This window comes from Pan troglodytes, chromosome 19 (genome assembly GCF_028858775.2).
Source record: "Pan troglodytes isolate AG18354 chromosome 19, NHGRI_mPanTro3-v2.0_pri, whole genome shotgun sequence".
Taxonomy (NCBI): Eukaryota; Metazoa; Chordata; class Mammalia; order Primates; family Hominidae; genus Pan; species Pan troglodytes.
In genome coordinates, this window is record NC_072417.2 from 95921988 (window position 1) to 95947358 (window position 25371).

Below are 25371 nucleotides of genomic sequence, written 5' to 3' on the forward strand. Positions count from 1 at the left end.
TGAGACAGCCCCCTCATCAGCCTAGTGTCTTCCAGACACTTAAACTTCATCATTGACCCCAAGTGCTTCTGTGGAGGAAAGTTGCAGGGCCAGGGAAGAGGCACCTCAGGCCTTGGGAAGTCAGGGGCCCTTCTAGCCAAGACACCAGCTGCATGTGGACCTGCACTGAACTCATTGCCCTGCAGCCATGTGGGGAAGACACAGGTCCCAGGAGGATCTAACCCCCGGCATCTGGTTTCGCCCCCACCTCCGTTCTGTTGTAATATTTTGCGGCTCTTTTTAGTGTCATGAGGCAACTCATCCAAAATTATTCCACAGTTTTTAATTTCTAGTTTTGAAAAGGGGAACAAGGATTTCCAAGGTAACTGAACTCCATAGAGAACCTGAAAACAGTTTTAATGTATCTTGTTTCGAATGTAACCTACATTCAAATAAATTATAATTATAGTGTGGGTATCCATGCAGTCACAACCCAGGTAAAAGAAATAGGTCACTGTCACTGGGCGCGGTGGCTCAGGCCTGTAATCCCAGCACTTTGGGAGGCTGAGGCGGGCGGATCACAAGGTCAGGAGATCGAGACCATCCTGGCTAACATGGTGAAACCCCGTCTCTACTAAAAATACAAAAAAAAAAAAAAAAAAATTGGCGTGGGGGCGGGCGCCTGTAGTCCCAGCTACTCGGGAGGCTGAGGCAGGAGAATGGCGTGAACCTGGGAGGCGGAGCTTGCAGTGAGCCGAGATTGTGCCACTGCACTCCAGCCTGGGCGAAAGCAAGACTCTATCACACACACACACACACACACAAAAAGAAATAGGTCATGGTCAGCACAAAAGCATAGAAAATGGCACAGTGAACCCCCACGCCTGTCATATGATCCACATTTTGCTCATTTCTACATCCATCTGCATGGACGGCTTTTATTTTTTTAAACTGTCTATTGAAGTATACTGTCTATACAGAAAAGTGTGTGTATCGTGCGTATGTAACTGATGCATTTTTACACACAGGAACTCTCACTGACGCAGTCAGAATCTAGATGAAGAAAAAGCAAGTTGGCCGGGCACGGTGGCTCACGCCTGTAATCCCAGCACTTTGGGAGGCCGAGGTGGGCGGATCATGAGGTCAGGAGATTGAGACCATCCTGGACAACATGGTGAAACCCCATCTCTACTAAAAATACAAAAATTAGCAGGGCATGGTGGCGGGCGCCTGTAATCCCAGCTACTCAGGAGACTGAGGCAGGAGGATCGCTTGAACCAGGGAGTCGAAGGTTGCAGTGAGCCAAGATTGTGCCATTGCACTCCAGCCTGGGCAATAGAGTGAGAATCCGTCTAAAAAAAAAAAAAAGCAAGTTACCAGGACGTCTGGATAGCTTTTAAATGTATTTCATGGCTCATCAACGTGGAGAGGCTCACACTTAGATGAAAACACAGAGCACCTCCCTCACCTTGCTGGGGCTGGGGCAGGGGCTGGGGCTGGGGCTGGGGCTGGGGCTGGGGCTGGGGCTGGGGCTGGGGCTGGGGCTGGGGCTGGGCTTGTTCTGTGGCAGCCAGGATGGAGGACGAACAGCACATCCCCATGCTTTTGGTCAGGCTGTGAGCAGATGGCCAGCAGCACCTTCCTGTCTCTCTCTTTTTTTTATTTTTATTTTTATTTTTTTTTGAGACGGAGTCTTTCTTTGTCACCCAGGCTAGAGTGCAGTGGCAGGATCTTGGTTCACTGCAGCCTCCACCTCCTGGGTTCAAGCGATTCTTCAGCCTCAGCCTCCTGAGTAATTGGGGTTACAGACACGTGTCACCACACCTGGCTAATTTTTGTATTTTTAGTAGAGTCAGGGTATCACCATGTTGGCCAGGCTAGTCTTGAACTCCTGACCTCAGGTGATCCACCTGCTTCGGCCTCCCAAAGTGCTGGGATGACAGGCGTGAGCCACCGTGTCCAGCCTCTCTTTTATTTTTATTTTATTATTATTTTTTTTTATTTTTTTTTTGAGACAGAGTTGCTCTTGTTGCCCAGGCTGGAGTGCAGTGGTGTGATGATCTCAGCTCACTGCAACCTCCACCTCCCAGGCTCAAGCAATTCTCCTGCCTCAGCCTCCCAAGTAGCTGGGATTACAGGCATGTACCACCACGCCTGGCTAATTTTGTATTTTTAATAGAGATGGGGTTTCTCCATGTTGGTCAGGCTGGTCTCGAACTCCTGACCTCAGGTGATCCTTCCGCCTCAGCCTCCCAAAGTGCTGGGATTACAGGCGTGAGCCACCGCGCCTGGCCTGTTTTTATTTTATATATATATATTTTTGAGACAGAATCTCACACTGTCGCCCAGGCTGGAGTGCAGTGGCACAATCTCAGTTCACTGCTACCTCCGCCCCCCAGGTTCAAGCGATTCTCGTGCCTCAGCCTCCCAAGTAGCTGGGATTACATGCGCATGCCACCATGCCTGGCTAATTTTTGTATTTTTAGTAGACATGGTGTTTCACCGTGTTGGCCAGGCTGGTCTTGAACTCCTGACCTCTGGTGATCTACCCGCCTTGGCCTCCAAAAGTGCTGAGGATTACAGGTGTGAGCCACCGTGTCTGGCCTCTGCCTTTTTTAAAAAAACTAGAAATGGGATCTTGCTCTGTTGTCCAGGCTAGAGTGCAGTGGTATGATCACAGCTCACTGCAGCCTCAAACTCCCAGGCTCAAGCAATCCTCCTGCCTCAGCCTCTGAGTCACTGGAACTACAGGTGTGCACCACCATCCTGGGGAAGTTTTTAAACATTTTTTGTAGATATGTGGGGGTCTTGCTATGTTACTGATGCTGGTCTTGAACTCCTGGGCTCAAGTGATCTTCCTGCTTTGGCCTCCCTCAATGCTGGGATTACAGGTGTGAGCAACCGCGCCTGCCCCCTTTCCTCATTTTAAATGCCCTGTGCTCCTCAGGATCCTCTGCAGTGGAATGTCGTCACAGCACTGATTGTCTGTTGTCTTTAATTGGAAACATTGGGGTTGGGTACAGTGGCCCATGCCTGTGCTTCCAGTACTTTGGGAGGCCAAGACGGGAGGATCACTTGAGCCCAGGAGTTTGTGACCAGCCTGGGTGACATTGGGAGACCTTGTCTCTACAAGAAATGATAATAATAAAAGTTAGCTGAACATGGTGGCGTGTGCCTGTAGTCCTAGCTACTCGAGGCTGAGACAGGAGGATCCCTTGAGCCTGGGAAGTTGAGGCTGCAGTGAGCTGTGATTGCGTCGCTGCACTCCAACCTGGGCTACAGAGCGAGACCCTGCCTGAAAACGAAAAGGAAACAGAACCGATGCAAGGGAAGGATGGCTCAGTGTGGCAGTGCCCTGTCCGCGGAGAGCACTCAGCCAGGCCTGGACGAGGACGTTGTGCATAACTCTACGGAGAAGTGCGAGCTCACAGATAATATGGGGGTGTGGCCCTGTTGTGTGAAAAGCAGACGAAACACTAAGAGGACATTGGGTTCCCTATCGTTCCAGGGCTACTGCCCCCACAGGGGAGGAAGAGCTCGCCTCTTTCCCTGTTGGAATTGTGCACACTGCTGGAGCCCTCTCCTGGGAGGACCGGCGGGGAGTCTGTTCTGCTGGTCAAGGCTGGGCTTTCTGCAGAAGTTCAGGGTGGACATGGAATAAATACAGCACAGTGGACACCAGGTGTGTCTGTGGGAAGAAGTCACTGTTCACATCTTTACATCTTTTTTTTTTTTTTTTGAGAGCTCTGTCGCCGAGGCTGGAGTGCAGTGGCGGGATCTCGGCTCACTGCAAGCTCCGCCTCCTGGGTTCATGCCATTCTCCTGCCTCAGCCTCCCAAGTAGCTGGGACTGCAGGTGCCTGCCACCACGCCTGGCTAGTTTTTTGTGTTTTTTTCAGTAGAGACGGGGTTTCACCGTGTTATCCAGGATGGTCTCGATCTCCTGACCTCGTGATCTGCCCAACTTGGTCTCCCAGAGTGCTGGAATTACAGGTGTGAGCCACTGCGCCTGGCCCACGCTGGTTAATTTTTATGTTTTTAGTAGCAATGGGGTTTCACCATGTTGGTCAGGCTGGTCTCGAACTTCTGACCTCAGGGGATCCTCCTGCCTTGGCCTCCCAAAGTGCTGGGATGACAGGCGTGAGCTACTGAGCCTGGCCTAGTAGTACAGTGTTTGATTTGGTGTCCTGAGTGTCTGTATGTGGATGTGGAGTGCGGTTTTCCACTGAGCTTCAGTCTGAGGTTGCGCGGTTGGTGCTCGCTGTTCTTCCCATCTCTGTTACTGGCTGGCGACCGTGCGGACTCCACAGCTGCGCTCAGCTCAGAGCCAGCTTCGTGTGCGGAGCCCAGCAGGGATGGCGGAGCCGCTTGGCATCCAAGCACCTTGCCCTGTTTGTGTCCACCTGGTTCTGCTGTGAGAACCCCTGGGTTTTAAGCCGTTAGGCTGGTATGAGAGGGTGGGTGGTCCTGGGAACACGCCCCCACGTGGGACGGGCTGCTCATTAGCAGTGAGGAGGACTCAGGAGATGATGGGTGGGAGTCTAGGGTGGCTTTCAGATCCTGCTGGAACCTCGTGCCAGGCTGGTCTTCCTTGTTGTCCTCAGAGGAGGTGACAGCTGTACACACACACCACCCCCCACCCACCCCCCTGGTTTGCAGACTCTAGAAGTAATGTCTGTGTAAAGGGAGCTGAGCTCAGTCGGATCTCAGATACATGGCAGGTGATCAGTTTTATTATTTATTATGTATTTATTTAGAGCAGCACTGAAAGCTTATCAAAAAGCTTTAGAGCAGGAAGGAAAAGAGGTAAAGTACACCTGGAAGAGGGCCAAGCGGGTGACTTGAGAGATTAAGTGCCGGTTTTTTTTAAAAATGTAGTGATAAACAGGTGTTTGCATCTGGGAAGTCTAAAGCCAGCAGTGAATGCCACTGAATGTGAAGTGTTGCAGATCTTTGCTCTGGATAGACTTTTTTTTTTTTTTTTTAAATGGAGTCTCGCTCTGTCGCCCTGGCTGGAGTGCAGTGGCAGGATCTCGGCTCGCTGCAGCCTCTGCCTCCCGGGTTCAAGAGATTCTCCTGCCTTAGCCTCCCGAGTAGCTGGGATTACACGTGTGTGCCACCATGCCTGGCTTATTTTTTTTTTGTATTTTTAGTAGAGATGGGGTTTCAGTGTGTTAGGCAGGATGGTCTCGATCTCCTGACCTCATGATCTGCCTGCCTCGGCCTCCCAAAGTCCTGGAATTACAGGCATGAACCACTGCGCCCGGCCCTTCTCGCTGTTATTTAAGGGAAGCGGTCTTACTGTGTTGCCCAGGCTGGTCTCAAACTATCCTCCTGTTTTGGCTTCCCAAAGTGCTAGGATTACAGGAGTGGGCCACCGTGCCCGGCCCTTCTCCCTGTTATTTAAGGGAAGCGGTCTCACTGTGTGGCACAGGCTGGCTTTGAGCTCCTGGGCTCAAGTGATTCCACCCCTGGCGTTGTGGTGCAGCTGGAAGCATTTTGCTATCTTTTGTTTTACTGTTTCTTTTTCTTTTTTCCTTTGTTTCCTTTGGTTTCGATACCAGTGGTCTGTTTCTCTCTTGGTCTTAGTTGATTCAGTTAATAATTTGCAAGGATGTAAAATAAAATAGAGCTTTATAGACCAAAAGATCATTGTCTTAAATATATCATTTATAGACGGGATCAGGCATAGTGGTTCACGCCTGTAATTTCAGCACTTTTGGAGACTGAGGTGGGTGGATCACTTGAGCCCAGGAGTTTGAGACCAGCCTGGGAAACAGCCTGGCATGGTGGCATGTGCCTCTAGTCCCAGCTACTCAGGAAGTTGATGTGGAGGATCGCTTGAGCCTGTGAGTTCGAGGCTGCAGTGGGTCAGTGATCGTGCCACTGCTCTCCAGCCTGGGTCATAGGGGTCTTTGTTGGCCAGGCTAGTCTCAAATTCCTGCACTCAAGCAATCCTCCCTCCCCAGCCTCCCAAAGTGCTAGGATTACAGATGTGAGTCACTGCCCAGCCTTCAGACGTTTTCTCCTGAAGGTGAACAAGAAAAGAAGGTGGCTTACTTTTTCAGTGTCTTAACAGGGGTTTTGGCAGAGAAGCTTTTTCAGTTTTCATGATGGGCGCGTTTTGAAGGCCAGAGCTGATGGCACTGGTGGATGGACTCCTGTATTTCTGGCCTGAGCACCTGAGTGCTGCCTGTCACTGCTGAGGGGAGTCCTGGGAGAGGAGCGTGGGCTGGGAGTCTTGTTTGAGACCCCCAGTGTTGATGCATATGAGGGGCCAGAGTGTAGGGAGACCCTGGAGCTGGAAGTGGGGATTTTGGAGCCATTTGGGTATGTGTAGAGTTCAAGGTCTGAGGCCTGGATGAGCCAGGAGTGAGGGTAGAGGGAGAAACTGGAGTCGAGGCCTGGAGCATTGAACATTGAACATCGGGCGGTAAAGAGAGGAGGCTCCGGTAAGGGATTGAAAAGGAGTGCTGCAAAGTGGGAACCAGAGAGTCTGGTGTCCTGGACACCCAGGCGGTGGTCACTCTGTGAGGTTCTGCTCTGTACACCAAGACCGTGGGGAGGACTGGCCGTCCTGCGTGTGCCTCACAGGGAAAGGAGAAGGGCAAGGGGAGGCAGCGGCAGCACGGCAAAGAAGCGAGTGTTGAAACCCTCGGGTGCTGTCCTTCCCGACCCCAGCTAGAGGGTTGGGAAGTGTCTTCTTGGAGACGTCCCTGAAGCGGGAGGGCCATGGCGTAGCTTCCAACCTCCACAGGCTGGACCCTTCTTGGGCAGGTGCCTGAAGCGGGAGGGCCATGGCGTAGCCTCCGACCTCCATAGGCTGGAGGTGCCCCTAGGGCAGGGTGGTGGACAGAGTCTTCCTCTGTGGGGGGGGTGCCCGCACTGGGCGCACAGATGTGAGCCGGGCTGAGTCCCGCGCCGGGTGCGCGGATGTGAGCTGGGCTGAGTGTGGCCGGCCACTTGTTTGCGTTGTTTGTAGACAGACAAATAGGCTGTTGTTGAACTGGGTTTGTGGTGGGGACTTAGAGACTCTCAGAGTCTATGGCTATTTTTAAATTTTATTCTTTGAAGGTATTTGGCTTGCATGACCTTTGGTTATGTTTTACTTGAGTCATGTCAAGGAAGCTACATGAAGTGTGAACCAGAGTGTTCACTGCAAACCTTCTCCCCTGTAGCTTAATGTCCCTGGCTCTTTGTTTGCCAGAGCCAACAGTGAAAAGGGTGATAGGATTTTTTATTTAAAGAAAAGGAGGCCGGGCGCCATGGCTCACGCCTGTAATCCCAGCACTTTGGGAAGCCGAGGTGGGCGGATCACGTGAGGTCGCGAGTTTGAGACCAGCCCGACCAACATGGAGAAACCCCGTCTCTGCTAAAAATACGAAATTAGCCAGGCGTGGTAGTGCGTGCCTGTAATCCCAGCTACTCGGGAGGCTGAGGCAGGAGAATCGCTTGAACCTGGGAGGTGGAGGTTGCAGTGAGCAGAGATAGCACCATTGCACTCCATTCTGGGCGACAAGAACGAAACTCCGTTTCTAAAAAAAAAAAAAAAAAAAAAAAGGAAAGGAATTATTTTTCTTAAATAAGAAAACTACCACAAAGTTATTGCTTTGTGACCCAGATACATTTGTATGTTTATTTTGAAAGGAAAAATAGACACTGGGTGGTATTTGAGTTTTGTTTTCAGTCTACTATAAGACCCAAAACATATTCAGGCACTTAGTTTAAAAGGAGTCATGTAAACTAAGTAGTATTTGAGTCTTTTTGAGTCTATGCTTTTTTTTTTTTTTGGTCGGGGGAGACAGGGCCTCTTGCTCAGACTGAAGTGCAGTGGCACTATCATAGCTCACTGCAGCTTTGACCTTCTGGGCTCAAGCAGTCCTCCTGCCTCAGCCTCCTGAGTATCTGGGACCACAGGCACGCACCACCACGCCTGGCTAATTTTTTGTAGTTTTTGTAGAGGTGGGGTCTCGCTGTGTTGCCCAGGCTGGTCTTGACCTCCTGGACCCAAGGGATCGGCCTGCCTCAGCCTCCCAAAGTGCTGGGATTACAAGCATGAGCTACTTTACCTGGCCTTGTCTGTGCTTTTTATTTTCCTGTATGGCTGGTCTAAGTAGCGTTTTCTTACTGGTGTTTTTAAAGTCATGAAGCACCTTAATTGTGGTTTTGTTTGTTTGGCGACTTGTAATAACACGGTGAGCTGAGCTTGGAAGTGTTGCATCCATGTCCTCAGCTGCTCCAGTGTTGTGGGGACACGTGGGGACTCTGCCCTGCCCCGGCTGGGACAGCAAAAGGTGCTGATGGTGGGCTTTTCTTTTCCAGGTGCACATTCAGGTTCCCGAGCACAAACATCAAGATAACGTTCACTGCCCTGTCCAGCGAGAAGAGAGAGAAGCAGGAGGCGTCTGAGTCTCCAGTGAAGGCCGTACAGCCACACATCTCGCCCCTGACCATCAACATTCCAGACACCATGGCGCACCTCATCAGCCCTCTGCCCTCCCCCACGGGAACCATCAGGTGCGGCCATGGGGATGGGGGACTGGAGCATCCTTAGTTCCAGTGGCAGCCCCAAGTAACGCCTTTCTCCTTCCCTGGTGCTGACTCATGTGGAGAGAGAGAATGTGAGGTGGTGTTTAAAATATCATTGGATTTCTGCTCTGAATTTCCTGCATTATGAAATGCAGTTCCTAAAGGTTCCTGGTTTTTATTTACTCATTCCTTTTTTTTTTTTTTTTTTTTTTTTGAGAAGGAGTCTCTGTCTGTTGCCCAGGCTGGAGTGCAGTGGTGCTATCTTGGCTCACTGCAACCTCCGCCTCCCAGGTTCAAGCGATTCTCCTGCCTTAGCCTCCTGAGTAGCTAGGACTACAGGCACCCACCACCACGCCCACCTAATTTTTGCATTTTTAGTAGAGACAGGGTTTCACCATATTGGTCAGGCTGGTCTTGAACTCCTGACCTCAAGTGATCCGCCCACCTCAGCCTCTCCAAGTGTTGGGATTACAGGCTGAGCCACTGCACCTGGCCTGTTTACTCATTCCTTAAAAGATGTTTTTAAAGTGGTTTTTTTTTTTTTTTTTTTTGGAGATGGAGTTTTGCACTGTTCCCCAGGCTGGAGTGCAGTGGTGTGATCTCGGCTCACTGCAACCTCTGCCTCCCAGGTTCAAGTGATTCTCCTGCCTCAGCCTCCTGAGTAGCTGGGGCTACAGACATGTGCCACCATACCCGGCTAATTTTTTGTATTTTTAGTAGAGACGGGATTTCACTGTGTTGGCCAGGCTGATCTCAAACTCCTGACCTTGTCATCCACCTCCCAAAGTGCTGGGATTACAGGCGTGAGCTACCACAGCTGGCTGGTTTTTTTTTGTTTTTTGTTTTTAAGAGATGGATTCTGGCTGTGTTGCCCAGGATGAACTCAAACTCCTGGACTTAAGTGATCCTCCCGCCTTGGCCTTCTGAGTAGCTGGGACAACAGACGCGCTCCACTGTGCCTGGCCTGGATTCTTTTTATTGGAGTATAAATGAAAGGGCAGACAGTGGTCTAAAGTCTGAGATAGATTTTAATTTTAGTTTTGAATTTTTTTAGAGAGCCCACAGCCTGAAGAACCATGAGCCAATTTAAAAAAAAAAATAAAGAAAAAATGTTTAGGAAGAGTAGAGAGCCCAGAAATAAACCCTCACATAATGTAGTCAAATAGTTTTTTTTTTTTTTGAGATGGAGTTTCACCCTTTTTGCCCAGGCTGGAGTCCAATGCGTGGTCTTGGCTCACTGCACCCTCTGCCTCCCAGGTTCAAGCGATTCTCATGCCTCAGTCTCCTGAGTAGCTGGGATTACAGGCATGCACCACCACGCCCGGCTAATTTTGTATTTTTAGTAGAGATGGGGTTTCTCCACGTTGGTCAGGGTGGTCTTGAAATCCTGACCTCAGGTGATCCGCCTGCCTCGGCCTCCCAAAGTGCTGGGATTACAGGCGTGAGCCACCGCGTATGGCCTCATCAAATGGTTTTTGACGAGGGTGCCCACATGCCCACACCATTCATTCAGACTTCCCAACAAGTGGTACCAGGTAAACGGTATGTCCACATGGAAAATAATGAATTTGGGCCCTTATCTTATACCATGTGCAAAAATTAACTGAAAATGGATCAAAGACCTAAATGTAAGGCCTGAAACTGTAAAATTCTTAGCAGAAAACATAGGCAAAACCTATGACATTGGATTTGGTACCAAAGGCACAGGCAACAAAAGAAAAAGACAAATTGGAACTTCTTGAAAATTTAAAAAATTTCTGCATCAAAAGACAACATCAGTAGTAAAAAGGTGTTCTACAGAATGGGAGTAATGATTTGCAAATCATACATCTGACAAGGGATTAATATCCAGATTGTAGAGAGAACTCCTAAAACTCAACAACAAAGAAACAAAAGACCCAGTTCAAAAACGTGAAAGACATTGTTTCAAAGAAGATATAGAAATGGCCAATAAGGACATGAAAAGATATTCAGCCTCAGTAGTTATTAGGGAAATGCCAATCAAAACACAATGAGATCCCACCTCACACCCATTGGATTGGCTGCTATTAAAAACAAAAAACCCAGAAAATAGTGTTAGTGAGGTTGTGGAGAAATTGGAACTGTTGTGTGCTGTTGCAAGGAATGCCAAACCGTGCAGCTGCTGTGGAAACAGACTAGCAGTTCCTCACAAAACTGAAAATAGAATTACCATGTGATCCAGCAACCTCACTTCTGGATATAGACCCAAACTGAAGGCAGGGTCTTGAAGAAATATTTGTATGCCCGTTTTCATAGCAGCCTTATGCACAATTTCCAGAGAATAGAAGATACAATGGAATATTATTCAGCCTTAAAAAGGAAGGAAATCCTGACATATGCTGAAACATGAATTAACCCTGAGGTCGTTAAGCTCAGTGAAATAAGCCAGTCATTGAGATTCCTAGAGTATCACATTCACAGAGACAGAAGGCAGAATGGAGAGGTGGCCAGGGGCTGGGGGCGGGGAGGGGGAGCCGGTGTTTCTTGGGGACAGAGCTTCAGTTTGGGAAATGAGAACATTCTGGAGCGGGGTGGTGTGATGGCTGCACCTCTGTGTGAATGTGCTTCATCCTGCTGAAGTGTGCAGTTTAAAATGGTTAAAATGGTAAATTTTATGTTGTGTGTATTTTACCACAAAAGAAAAAAAAAATAGGCCCCCTGGAAAAGCATCCGTCGTGCACGTGTTTGTGAAATGGAGGTGTGGCCAGTGGACTCTGGCCACCATCCTGTGCCTGGTGCTGTCTGAGAGTCGCCCCGGCTGGCATCAGGGCCTTCTCGTTGCTGCCCTCTCTCCCATCGCTCCTTTGCTGAGAGGCTGCCCTCTCTTTTGGCTGAATTTGGCTGAACATAACTGAGCGGGCCAAATAGTAAGTGTGCGAGTGGGTAGGCACAAGTCAGTCCTGCCACCCGGTGCTTATTAAGCACTGCCTGAAAAGGACACAGAATCCACTGGAGTAGAATGTGCCCGGGTTTACCTGAGTCACATACAGCTCACTGCCAAGCAGCAGCCTTCAAGACCCCCACTTCAAGTGTGACTGACAGCAGCGGTGGGTGCAGGGGAAGGGTCGGTCACAGCTGCAGCCCTGAGGTTGGGTTGGCTCCCAGCTCCGCCTCTCCTCCCACCTGTTGCTTTCTTTTCATCCTGCGTTTCCTTGCTTGCCCCTCCCCACACCTGCACAGACCTTTGTCAGGGGGAACCCAGGTCCCCGGGGCCTCCAGGTGGAGCGAGCCTGAGCAACCTGACTTTCCAAACCTGCCGTCCAGCCAGCAGGTCACTTGCCTTCCTCGGGCCACACTGGCTGCATCCTCCACTTGTTAAAAGTTGGCTCTTTAAACTCATAAATTGTAGATGCTTTTTCTCCAGTGCTTTAAGGATGGTTGCTGGCATTGAGTAAATACTTGTTGAATGGGTGAGTGAGTATACCAGTGGTGCATATTCATGGCAGAAAGTCTAAGAAGCACTGCAGAGGGTACAAGGCCACTGGTGTGTTGCCCTTTCCCTCCTCCTCCCCACTTCTCCATCTCCCTGGCCCTCCTTTTGAGTTGTTTCTCAGAGGTCATGCCTTTAGGTTTCTTGGTTATTTTTTCTAGACCTTTTCTATGCATTTGCAATGTTTTTCCCCAAAAACATCTCTCTAACTTATAAAATAATCATATCTTGATATTGTTCCATTTCAGTGGCTCGTTCTTTTTATTGAAGTGCAGAAAATGAGGCATGGAGAGAATCTGCAGCTCCTTGACTTACCGGAAATGCACGTGCCCTTTAATCGGCACAGAGATCAAGAATCAGAACACTCCCTGTGCCCCCGTCCAGCCCGGTGGGGAAAAGTGCCTGTTTGAAAACGGGCCTGATTCTGTGTCCCGGGCGCCCCCAGCTGACCCGCTGCTGCGTCCCGGGCGCCCCTAGCTGACCTGCTGTTGTGCCTTCAGCAGGTGTCCATGTCCACGGCTTCATCTTCAGTGGAACCGCTTGCTCCACTTCAGCTCCAGGGGCCTTGGCTGGCAGACCCCTCCCCTCCCCCACTGCCCCGACTTTCCCTGTCTTTTCTGTGCCCCCTGTCACAGCTCCTCAGTGAGGACCTCTGTGCCTATCTTGTGTCACTTTGTGTCTTCAATAAGTTCTGGAACCATCCGGAGCCTCAGTTTCCTCACTGGTGAAATGAGTGGGCCACTGCCTCCCCTGAGAGCTTGTGTCACATTTCATGAGCTGACGTTTATAGAAGCAAATACCCTATTTCCACATTGCTTCTTGGGACGATCTTAAATTTCACAGATCATTTATAAGAATCTGTGTTTCCATAGGAAATGCTCATATTCTCTTCCTTTTTTTTTTTTTTAACATTTCTGTATTTGTTATCCCTGTAATTAAAGCCAGTTGCTGAAGCACAGTAGGATGCGTGCACTGTGATAGACTAATAGGAACAACTTTTTCTTTTCCACAGCGCTGCAAACTCCTGCCCCTCCAGCCCCCGGGGAGCGGGGTCTTCAGGGTACAAGGTGGGCCGAGTGATGCCATCTGACCTCAATTTAATGGCTGACAACTCACAGCCTGAAAATGAAAAGGAAGCTTCAGGTGGAGACAGCCCGAAGGTAAAGGCTTTGTAGCCTTGAAGCCGCCCCTGGGGGACAGTGTGTAGCCACAGGGCCCTCAGTGTCACCTGCCTGTCACTCACCTGCCTGTCCAGTGACAGCCCTGCCAGGCATCGGTGGGGATGTGGGCTTGATTCTGGTGTTTCTGCTGTGTTCTTGGTATTGGGGCTTTGCAAGTGTACTCGTTTAGTCATTCAACGCACATCTTAGGGTCTCCCTAATAGCTGTAGGCCCAGGTGCTGAGGGCTGGGCAGACAGCGGAAGATGGAAGAGTGCTTTGGTCTTTGTGGAGCTCATGTGTGTTTGTGCCGGAGTTTATCCCCTTGTCCCAAACTCTGAAGGTTATGCAAACGCACACCCTGCCACTCATGTTTGTATAGGGCACGTTTGTCACTTGTTTGGACAGCAGTTGTTGAGAGTCACACTATGACCTGGCACATTTGTATTCTTTGACCCAGTAATTTTCCTTTTAGGACTTTGACCAAAGGAAATGGATGAAAGTTTGTATAAAACAATGGAATGCGGCTGGGTGTGGTGGCTCATGCCTGTAATCCCAGCACTTTGGGATGCCGAGGCGGGGGGATCACTTGAGGTCAGGAGTTGGAGACCAGCCTGGTCAACATGGTTAAACCCCGCTTCTACCAAAAAAAAATTCAAAAAGCCAGGCGTGGTGGCACGCAGCTGTAATCTCAGCTGCTCCGGAGGCTGAGGCGGGAGAATCACTTGAACCCCGGGAGGCGGAGGTTGCAGTGAGCTGAGATCACGCCACTGAACTCCAGCCTGGGTGAGAGAGTGAGCTCCTGTTTCAAAAAAATAAAATAAAAAATAAAAACGCAACCTCAGTGTCCCTAGGGAATGGTGATTAGGATATTGTGCTTCCACTTAGGGAATAGCATGCAGAGTATTTGCTGATATGGAAATATTCCAGATGTAATGCTGAGTGGAAGAAAGAGAGTAAGAACCATGCATGGTATTACTTGACATATTGAGGAAGTGTGATCTATCCCAGCAGAACGCAGCACAGCCATGAGAATGAATAAGCCACAGCTGTGCATCCCCCACCTGCGGCCGGCTATGGCGTCTAACACAGGGTGCTAGGCAAGGAGGGCGCATCGCATGTGGTGCCGTTTCTGTCAGGCTTACAATTGGACAGATCTAAGTTGTATTGTTTAAGGATGCAGCCAAGTGGTAAAACGTAGTAAATCCCAGCAAAACTGTGGTCACTCTAAGAAGTCAGTAGTAATGGTGGCCTCTTGGAGAAGTAGAGGTAGTGGGCTGAGAGGGCCCATACGAGCATGTTGGGGATGCTGGTGGTGCCCTGTCTCTTGACCTAGTATACTGATGTTCACTTTGCAAAAATTTGTTCAGCTGACATAAATGTATCATGAGCTTTTCTGTCTGTTTTATATGTTTTTCAATTTAAAAAGTTTTTAGAAACATAGAAAAAAAATCACAGGGAAGTCAACAGCACAGGCACAGTGACGAAGGCTTTGTTAGCTGTTTAAAGGAAGAGACGTAGCGGGCAGTGTGGCATGCACCTGTAGTCACAGCTGTTCGGGAGGCTGAGGCAGGAGAATCACTTGAGTTCAAAGCTGTGGTGAGCTACGATCAATCCTTGAATAGCCACTGTCCTCTAGCCTGGGCAACATGGCAAGACCCTGTCTAAAAAGAAAGAATTAGGTATGTGGAGGGTCTTCTTGTGATTACATTTTTCTGTTTAGAAAAAAAAAGTGATAGGCTGGGTGCAGTGGCTCACGCCTGTAATCCCCAGCACTTTGGGAGGCCGAGGTGGGCGGATCACAAGGTCAGGAGATCGAGACCATCCTGGCCAACACGGTGAAATCCCGTCTGTACTAAAAATACAAAAAATTAACTGGGCGTGTTGGCAGGCGCCTGTAGTCCCAGCTACTCGGGAGGCTGAGGCAGGAGAATGGCGTGAACCCGGGAGGTGGAGCTTGCAGTGAGCCGAAATCGCGCCGCTGCACTCCAGCCTGAGTGACAGAGCGAGACTCTGTCTCAAAAAAAAAAAAGAGACAAATTTGACTTTGGGAGGCCAAGGTGGGCATATCACTTGAGCTCAGGAGTTTGAGATCCGATTGGACAAAAAAGCAAGATCCTGTCTCTACAAAAATACCAAAAATTAGCCAGGCATAGTGGCATGCACTTGGAGTCCCAGCTGCTGGGGAGGCTGAGGTGGGAGGATCACCTGAGCCCTGGGAGTTCAGGCTTCAGTGAGCCGTGATCACACCACTGCACTCTGGCCTGGGCGACAGAGTGAGACCGTGTCCCCAGAAAAGAAAAGACAAACGTCCCTCTGCCCACTCTGAGCTGTCAGCGCTGAACGCGGCCTGTGCTGTGGAAGCCCATGTGGGCGCCTCTGATATCCTTGCCTCCTGTCTGTCAGCCTGCCTGTTTCCCATTCCATTTGTGTTTATCCTTGAACAGTATCTATAATTGTTCATTGTAAAACTCCATGTATATAGTATCATCTTGAATGTATTTTTTCATCCAACATTATCTGTTGCTCTTCATCCATGTTGACAAGCGTGTTGCCCAGAAGTTCACAACCAGGAGTGATTCCCTTTCCCAGTGGGCTCGTGCCTGTAAGTGTGGGTTTCAAGTTGTCACTATGACAGGGAGCCACCAGTGGCCTTGAAAGAGCCAGGACCAGGGATGCCAGCCTGTCAGCGGGGCACTGAGCAGCCAGGATGTCTCCAAACCCAAGGTGAAGCCTCCATGGGGCTCTTCGTGGGCCAGGGGGCTCCTCCTCATGGACGGCAGGGGCTCCTTGTGGACGGGTATTTGGTGAGTCCCAGGGGCTCTGAGCAGCCCTGGCCACCCCTGGTGCTTATGCCTGGGGAGGGGTGCTGCTGGCTGTGAGCCCTCAGCCAGCTTTACCCACCCCTTGCCTGTACCCCTGGGGTAGCTGACAGGATCTGGTCGTGGTTGAGGTGCTTTGCCTTGGACTCCACTGAGGTCAAGCAGCCTTTATGTCTTCATTTTTGACATTTGGATTTTTTCCTTATGTAATTTTTAATATTCTTTATAGTTTTCCATTTGTTTCCTCCATGTTTTCGAATTGTATTACTTTCATAGTAAGAAAAATGAGGTATCAGGCTGGCGCAGTGGCTCACACCCGTAATCCCAGCACGTTGGGAGGCCGAGGCAGGCGGATCACCTGAGGTCAGGAGTTTGAGACTGGCCTGGCCAACATGGTGAAACCCCATCTCTACTAAAACCACAAAAATTAGCCGGGCGCAGTGGCAGGCGCCTGTGATCCCAGCTACTCGGGAGGCTGAGGCAGGAGAACCGCTTGAACTCAGAGGGCGGAGATTGCAGTGAGCCAAGATCGCGTCACTGCACTCCAGCCTGGGCGACACAGCGAGACTCTGTCTCAAAAAAAAGACAAATGAGGTATCAGAGGAACACTTAAAAGCACTGAGAATCTTTAAATCTAGTAAATTTAATACAAAATGTGGTAACTTCAATATTCCTTTTGTGTTTGTTTTTTAAATACAGGATGATTCAAAGCCGCCTTACTCCTACGCGCAGCTGATAGTTCAGGCGATTACGATGGCTCCCGACAAACAGCTCACCCTGAACGGGATTTATACACACATCACTAAAAATTATCCCTACTACAGGACTGCGGACAAGGGCTGGCAGGTAAATGCCTTCAGTTTGTTGTTAAATAGAGGCTGATGGATACCAAGAAGAAAGTGGAGCGGCTGCTGTCTGGAACGCAGGCACAGGTTAGGAAGGTAGAAGCGGGGGTTGGAGCCTCCCGTCCTGAGAGGAAGAGGAGCTGGGGGCTGGCGCTGCCATGCTCTGCCTCACCTTCGTGTGGAGCAGAAGGAAGCGTGGTTCTGGAGGAGCATCTAGGCCTGCGTGCTTTACTGTTGTGGAAATTCATGTGTCTGCATAGGATTTGTGAAGTGTGGATTGTTTGAGGTATTTCCCTTTGACCAATGCAGTTCATATTTGAAATGTAGGAGAAATTTAAAACCCAGCCTATCCTTCCCTTTGGCATTCTCCTGTCTTCCTCATCTAGTCCTGCTAATGGACAGAAGTTTTGAAGTTTGCAGAGACAGTTTTCAAACCACGTTTTACCAAGGAACACTTAGAAGACATCTTAACCAGTTGGCCGGGGTAAAAAACAGATGAATGTGGTGTGCCCTGTCTCAGCCAGGGAGCCCACCTGGTCGTGGAACCCCGGGGCTACCCCCAAGAGACACTTTGAAATCTGCAAAATATTCCCTTGGTCAGCTCACACACCAATAATTTTTTTTTTTTTTTTTGAGTCAGAGTCTCGCTCTGTTATACCAATAATTTTAACCCTTTAGACTATGTAGGTTTTTTCTCTATGTGTCTGTGTTGTGTTGGCTGTTTACTGGATGTATATGAGAATCTTGCTATTTGAAATAATTTGGCAGTGGGTAGGTTTGAAATATAGAATATTAAAAACATAGAGAAGAAATGTATGTATGCTTATAGTCTTTTAATTCATTAAGTAACCAGGAACATCTATAGAATTTCTTTGAGGCTTTCATTTAATGAGTAAATGATCCTTAAAAAAACATCTAAACTACGTGGCTTAGTGGTGAGGGTGGTGCAGGGGCAACTGTTTTCTATTTATTGAAGGGGAAAAACCTTTTTTCTTTTAACCACAGATGTATAAACATGTTATATTAAAAAATAGCCTACCAGCCGGGCACAGTAACTCATGCCTATAATTCTAGCACTTTGAGAGCTGAGGCAGGTGGATCGCGTGACTCTAGGATTTCGAGAGCAGCCTGGGCAACATGGCGAGACCCTGTCTCTACAAAAAATAAAAAAAAATTAGCTGAGTGTGGTGGCTCACGCTTCTAGTCCCAGCTACTCCAGAGGCTGAGGTGGGAGGATCACCTGAGCCCAGGAAGCAGAGGTTACAGATACCTGTGATCACACCACTGCACTCCAGCCTGGGTGACAGAGCAAGACCCTGTCTCAAAAAGGAAAAAAAAAAAAAGCCTACCAGCCACGTCTTCCATATTTCCTTTGTGGAGGGGCTTGGGGGTCTTTAATCATGGAAGGTACAGAATGAGACCCAGCCTCCCCTCTGGCCCACCTTGTGCCCACCCGTCCCATACCTGGAGTGTCTATACCCTGTCCTGCCTGCCTTCCTGTCTACAGCAAGGGGGTATCTCTTAATTGACCATTAGGAAAATGCTGGATTTGGAGAGTAGTTCCATATTCAGTTACATGTCAGGGTCTCTTAACATATTGCATCCTAAATTCTGGCCGTATTTACTCTATAAAACTGAGGCTGTGCTTCAAACTATATACATACACACACACACATACACTCTCTCTCTCTCACACACACACACACACACACACACACACACACACACAACCAGACAATAACTTCTACCCATGTTCCAGTGACTATGGCTTTATGGCTTTGTCAAGGAGAGAAACTCCACATGGGGTCCAGCTTGCTCTGTGGGAGTGTGTGAGGGTCCCTCAGAGTTTACAGCTTATTCTGATGGTTTGAGATACCAGTTACCTGGGGCTTTGTGAGTGTGTTTCTAAGAAGCTTTATTAGACTCTAATGTGTTTCTCTTAAGTGGTATTTCTGTGTGTTTTTTCTAACATCCATTTATTTGAGAACTACCTATGAACAGGACAAGGCTTTCTTGCTAAAGAGGGTGGGTGGATAAAGGCCTGGTCTCAGTTTTGGGGGGGCCCAAGTCAGGACAGGCCTTTTGGGGAGCAGAGCCCTTGGAGCAAGGCTCTCTTGGACCGCAGTCGTGAAGTGGCGAGGACCCCACGGGACCCCTCATGCACGCCCTGCTTTCTGTCGTCTATTGCAGGTGCCTGCACAGCTCACGTCGGCAGAGAATGACAGACTAGCACACGTCAGGCACCCTTCTCTGCTGAACTGCTATTAAACTTGTTTCTGTTGAAACATTTTCTCTCCTGTCTAGATGGAGGTCTGTAAGTCTACAGCTGCATCTGTTTCCCCAGTAAGGCCACTCCTGTGTCATTTCACGCCTCGTGGCTCCAGCTAATTAAGCGGGAGAGGGATTAGTTTCTCCAGATTCCCCCTAGTTCATGGACATTACTCTCTCTCTCTTTTTTTTTTTGAGACGGAGTTTTGCTCTTGTTGCCCAGGGTGGAGTGCAACGGCGCGATCTCGGCTCACTGCAACCTCCGCCTCCCAGGTTCAAGCGATTCTCCTGCCTCAGCCTCATGAGTAGCTGGGACTACAGGCTTGAGCCACCACACCCGGCTAATTTTGTATTTTTAGCAGAGACGGGGTTTCTCCATGTTGGTCAGGCTGGTGTTGAACTCCCGACCTCGGGTGATCTGCCTGCCTCAGTCTCCCGAAGTGCTGGGATTACAGGCGTGAGCCACCGCGCCTGGCCAATGTACTTTGAATTTCTTTCTGTCCTCAGCTGTACCCTTGGCTGTCGGAATACTGACCCTCACGGGCTCTTCCTGTGCCATGAGATTCTCTGAGCCGCCCTTCCCAGTGCCTCAGACCTTATTCTGACTTCGTCCCTCCTGGCTTACAACAAAAGCCAGGTGTTTTGTATTGTCTACCTATGGTATAGCTTTTTGGTCAATCCACAGAGGACATCTGAGGGTGAAATGAGATGGTCTGAGGAATCCTATTTGAAAAGATGCCATATGTCTTTCCTTTGTTTGCATTTACGTCCTATGATTCGATTTTTTCATGGTACAAAAGTATTTAATAAGTGACACTTCAGTACAGAAAACACAGAGCTTGTAGCTTGTCTTTTAAAACCAGGACGGCCAAGTGAAAAGTCAGTACAGAGTCTGATTTTTACTATTAAACAAATCAAAGGGACACACTGGGCATTGAACTACTATGCTTTTTCTTCTTTCTAGAGATGACATACGTGTTTTCTGATAAGTAATGTACCACACATTGCACTAAAGCAAAGCAGCAAACAGCCAGTAAAGCTGTGCCCTGCCTGCTGCTCCCGCCGGGCTGGACCAGTGGAACACCATCTCGGTAGGAGAGGAAGAAAATGCAGAGTCCCTAACCCAGAGAGCCTAACAAACTGGTTTATACCGAAGTGATCTTCGGCAAACACGCAAACACACTAACATGCTGTAAGAATGTTTTAGTCTATTTCTAGCACACAGCATACATTCATAGGTGCCCAGTCAAATAGGAAGGAACGCCATTGTAGAAAGCATTTTTGCCTTCACAGCACTAACACCTAAAAAGCACACGGCATATAATACTTTGATCTTTAAGTGGATAAGCATGGAAGTCCCAAGATCATATCCACTACATTAGCCTGAGTATTCATCTATAAAAATATATATTTTTAAAATAATGCTTAAAAGAGACTTCTAGAAACAGTGGGACTACATCAGGAGCAGAAGACAGCGACACAAGGACTGCAAATGTTAAGACTAGGAGTAGCTTTTCACGTGGAGCTTTTATGTAGAGGACGTCTCTTTCTGTTGATTGCTACAGCTGAGACAAGCTGTGATCACAGGAGATTCTGAAATCTCAAGCTGGGCTTGAGTAACACCCTAGATAGACATCAGGAACCCCATTGAGGCTGAAGTACTGAAACTGACCCATGTGAGGAAGAGATAAAGAGATGCAGATGCGCAAAGATTCACGCAGAGCCTGCTGGGACAGAGGGTGGCGGCGGGTTCGTCCACACCAGCGTGTGCGCTCGGGTGGCGGCGGCGGGTTCGTCCACACCAGCGTGTGCGCTCGGGTGGCGGCGGCGGGTTCGTCCACACCAGCGTGTGCGCTCGGGTGGCGGCGGCGGGTTCGTCCACACCAGCGTGTGCGCTCGGGTGGCGGCGGCGGGTTCGTCCACACCAGCGTGTGCGCTCGGGTGGCGGCGGCGGGTTCGTCCACACCAGCGTGTGCGCTCGGGTGGCGGCGGCGGGTTCGTCCACACGTCCACACCAGCGTGTGCGCTCGGGGAAGGACCCCCCCAAGTGGAGTGCTGGACATGGGCTCGCTCCAGAGGCGTCTGACTCAGAAGCTCCTGAGAGAAGTGTCTCCTTGAGGAGGGGAGGAATACTACGGTTAATGAATACAAGAAGGTGTTTCAGGAGAAATAGGTCTAGGAGGGTTAGGTCATTTTGGTTTTGACCTGTCAATACTTAACATAAATGAAGAATTACAAAACAGAGTCAGTCTTTTTCCAAGATGTATTCTGTCATCATGAGCTGAGCCTGTTGGGCTGGTGACATCCAGAATGTTCCAATTCATTGGCTGGAAGGAGGACCCAGTGCCGCAGATTGTTCTGGGAAGCTGGCACAGAAGATGATTGACACAATGAAGTCACCACTAAGCCACTGCTTAAGTCTAGTCCTCGGCCTTCTTTTGCTGCTCTGTAGTCCAAAACTGTGAAGGTAGCAGCATGTCGAATATGTCACCAGCTGCTTCATTTTTATGGTGCTGTAATGTGGTGGTGAAAGCTGCCATGTTGAATCCAGAAATCCGCTCCAGCAGCTGTTCTTCAATATATTTTTCTACCAAAAAAATGTATGCAGGCTGGGTGCGGTGGCTCACGCCTGTAATCCCAGCACTTTGGGAGGCTGTGGCCGGCGGATCACCTGTGGTTGGGGGGTTCGAGACCAGATGACCAACACGGAGAAACTACGTCTCTACTAAAAATACAATATTATTAGCGGGGCGTGGTGGTGCGTGCCTGTAATCCCAGCTACTCAGGAGGCTGAAGCAGGAGAATTGTTTGAACCCACATGGCGGAGACTGTGGTGAGCTGATATCGCGTCATTGCACTCCAGCCTGGGCAACAAGAGCAAAACTCCGTCTCAAAAAAAGAAAAAGAAAAAAAGAAATGTATTCATTAAAAATAGGTGTGTAGGTGAGTTTCTTCTCTTCCATGTCTTCAAACTCCAGGTAGTACTTGTCCATGAAATTTCTCTGTAATAACTGGAACTCCTTATCCATGATAACGTTCTCTAAATATCCAACCACAACAGCAAATTCATCAGAGGTGGAGGAGAAGGACAGCACAAAGCTCTCTTCTTCTGAGGTGTCCATCACTGCAGCCCCGAACAGGCTCCCACCCTGCCTGTGGCCCGACCTGCATGCAGGGCGTGGCAGGCGGCCGGGTTAAGGTCTTGCAGCCAAAGCTGCGGCCTGCTCACTGCCCAGTCACGGCAGCACCTGCGTGCCAGGCCCAGCCCTGGGTTAGGGCCCCGCCGGGCCCTCTGTGCGTACCGCCGACACTGCGGGTCAAGGTCTGGGTGACTCCAAAATGATTTTTTATGGTTTTATAATTTTACTTAACCCAGAATTGAGATAACTGTTGTGACTATGAGAAGTTTGAAAGGACGGGCCTCTCAGCCTCCAAAGGGACTAGAGCTGGTTCCTTTTATTCATTTTTGTTTTATTTTATTTTATTTTTTTGGGACAGAGTCTTACTCTGTCGCCCAGGCTGGAGTGCAGTGGCGCGATCTCAGCTCACTGCAACCTTTGCCTCCTGGGTTCAAGTGATTCTCCATCCTCAGCCTCCTGAGGAGCTGGGACTACAGGTGCATGCCACCACGCCCAGCTAATTTTTGTGTTTTTACTAGGGATGGGATTTTGCCATGTTGGCCAGGCTGGTCTCGAACTCCTGACCTCAAGTGATCCACCCGCCTCGGCCTCCCAAAGTGCTGGGATTACAGGCGTGAGCCACCGCGCCCGTCACTTGATCTCTTTTAAAGGGAGGACTGTACTCTGGACTCACCCTCACCCTTGCACTTTTGGAAGCGTTCCTGGACATTAGACCCATCCTCTGAAAGGAACTTGTCCTGTTCCTTCTCCTCAGTTTCTGTACACGTCCTTACTGTGCAGAGTGCACACGGGAGCGCGCTCAGGGCTGGGTGAGGTTAAACAGACAAACCGTCCTTGAGAAACGTGAGGTCTGCTTAGGAAGGCTGCAGGAAGGCACAGAGGAGAGCCCCGGAAGGGAGGGAGCTGGTGCTGAGGGAGGGCTGATTTTCAGCAGACGCTCAATTTGGAGCATTTGGGGGAAAGGTAATTGCTCAGAATTGCAAATCCTTTTCTTCATGTTTAGCGTTAAAGAATAACAGCCCACGTTTTCTCTGAAAGCTTTAAAATTTCTGAATCATTAGAGTCCAGTCAATGTGGTTTTAATACATGTAGCAACAGAATGAAGGAACATCCATCCTGGGTTTGATCAAATTACAACGGCCTTAAATTACCTTAGAAACATAGTTACTTTATTCTATTTGTGTCTACATTAAATGTCTCATTAATTCCTCATATTTTCCGGAGTCTTGTTGGCTGGCAAATCACAAGTAATCTTTCTTCATTTGCCCTTGGAGTTGTTGTCAGGGAGATGGATTGGAGAGTGAAATAGGTTACAATCTATTCTGATGCTGCGGACTGGGCTCTTTTACGTTTTCAGGACAGAAAATAGCAGCGCCCCAATTCCACAGACTGACTTTGCGTCTCGTAAGTGATGGTGGTGGTGACGCAGGGGCAGGGCTTCTGGCCCGTGTCACGTTCTTCTGCTCACATGGCTGGAGTCTGGCCCCAAAGTCACCTTTTCTGCTTCCAGATTCCCACTGTGCTAACCTTCTTTCCTTCTAAGAGCATGCAAATTAAATGACTCCACATCAGTCAGTACAGCCACAGCCTTCACTTCGGGGCTTGTTGACTGTTGTCTGTTCTTCAGCCTCGGACGCTGCGTGGGGCAGCTCTTTCTGAGTCCCCGCTTAGGAGGACTGGTCCTGGTAGAACAGCGAGAGGGGAAGTCGTCCTTCTCAGGCAGTGGCTGGGATTGCCATTTGCACTGCTTGAGGGTTTTATATTACCATCGTGTGGGTTTGCTTTTCTTCAGTCCCAGTCTCAGAATCTACCTTCTACTTCACACTTAAAATTCTGAGAGCAGTTGGCAAAGCTTTGCCTTCTCTGTCTTTGTCGGGGCACCAATAACAGTCATGTTTGATTTTCTGGAGGAATTGATAGAAAGATTGGGTGTCAGCTAAAGCCAAATAAAACATTATAGCAGTATCTGTGGTTATTAGAATATTTGAAATCTCATCTGATGCCCTTACCTATAAACAGTTTCACAAATCCCACACATGGCCTAGCCCACCTCTTCATGTCGCCCATGAAGTAGCTCCATCCACAGGGCCCAGATCCCTCCCACACATGGCCTAGCCCACCTCTCCATGTCGCCCATGAAGTAGCTCCCATCCACAGGGCCCAAAGGCATTAGGATGGCACTTGAACAGCCCCTGAGATGGGTTGTAAAGTGTTATTTTATATGTTGGATTTCTTAGTCACCTTTGACGATTTGAAATTCAGGCTGAGGCTTGCAATTCTAATAAGGTTAATTGGGGAATTTAGAAATGATTTTTTGGATAGCTCCAGATTTTGTTTTGAGTGATCACCATTTTCACACTTTAATAGCTTAATTTTAAATCTACACATTAATGTAAATGCACGAAATGTTTCTATGAACCCATGACGTTCGGTCCGGCTTTGGCTGTGACAGTGCGGCCTGAGTCAGGTCCCAGCGGGGGCTTTCTTCAGGGTGTCTGTCAGCTCTTAGCTGGGCTTTTTTTTGAAATGGAGTCTTGCTTCTATTGCCCAGGCTGGAGTGCAGTGGTGCGATCTGGGCTCACTGCAACCTCCTCCTCTCGGCTTCAAGCAATTCTTCAGCTTCAGCATCCTGAGTAGCTGGGACTACAGGTGTGGGCCACTGTGCCCGGATTATTTTTGTATGGGTTTTTTTTTTTTTTTTTTTGAGATGGAGTCTTACTCCGTCGCCCAGGCTGGAGTGCAGTGGCGCAATCTCGGCTCACTGCAAGCTCTGGCTCCCGGGTTCACACCATTCTCCTGCCTCAGCCTCCCGAGCAACTGGGACTACAGGTGCCCGCCACTACGCCCCGCTAATTTTTCGTATTTTTAGTAGAGACAGGGTTTCACCGTGTTAGCCAGGATGGTCTCGATCTCCTGACCTCGTGATCCGCCTGCCTCAGCCTCCCAAAGTGCTGGGATTACAGGCGTGAGCCACCGCGCCCGGCCGATTTTTGTATGTTCAGTAGAGACGGGGTTTCACCATGTTGGCCAGGCTGGCCTCCAACTCCTGACCTCAACTGAGCCACTGCGCCCGTCCGGCTTTTTGTAATAGAAAGAATGATGCACTGATGAGGAGCTGGGAGGGAAATTTTTCCTGTGTACGTTACGAAATTATTTCAAAGATCAAATAAAAAAACAGGT

General features: G+C 49.2%; 1 protein-coding gene and 1 pseudogene across 2 annotated transcripts in view; one reads left to right on the forward strand and one right to left on the reverse strand.

Annotated features, from left to right (window-relative positions):
- The window catches only part of FOXK2 (forkhead box K2), a 90656-nt gene that overhangs the window by 39584 nt on the left and 25701 nt on the right, over nucleotides 1–25371 (forward strand). For both annotated transcript variants that reach the window (XR_002940310.3, XM_024350787.2), the window contains exons 2-4: nucleotides 8301–8495; nucleotides 12971–13118; nucleotides 16638–16784. Coding sequence is in view for 1 of the 2 variants with exons in the window: in XM_024350787.2 (XP_024206555.1) it covers nucleotides 8301–8495; nucleotides 12971–13118; nucleotides 16638–16784 (490 nt within the window). In the remaining variant the exon portion in view is untranslated. The remainder of the gene's footprint in view (nucleotides 1–8300; nucleotides 8496–12970; nucleotides 13119–16637; nucleotides 16785–25371) is intronic.
- LOC104003052 (ADP-ribosylation factor-like protein 2-binding protein) lies at nucleotides 19979–24889 on the reverse strand (annotated as a pseudogene).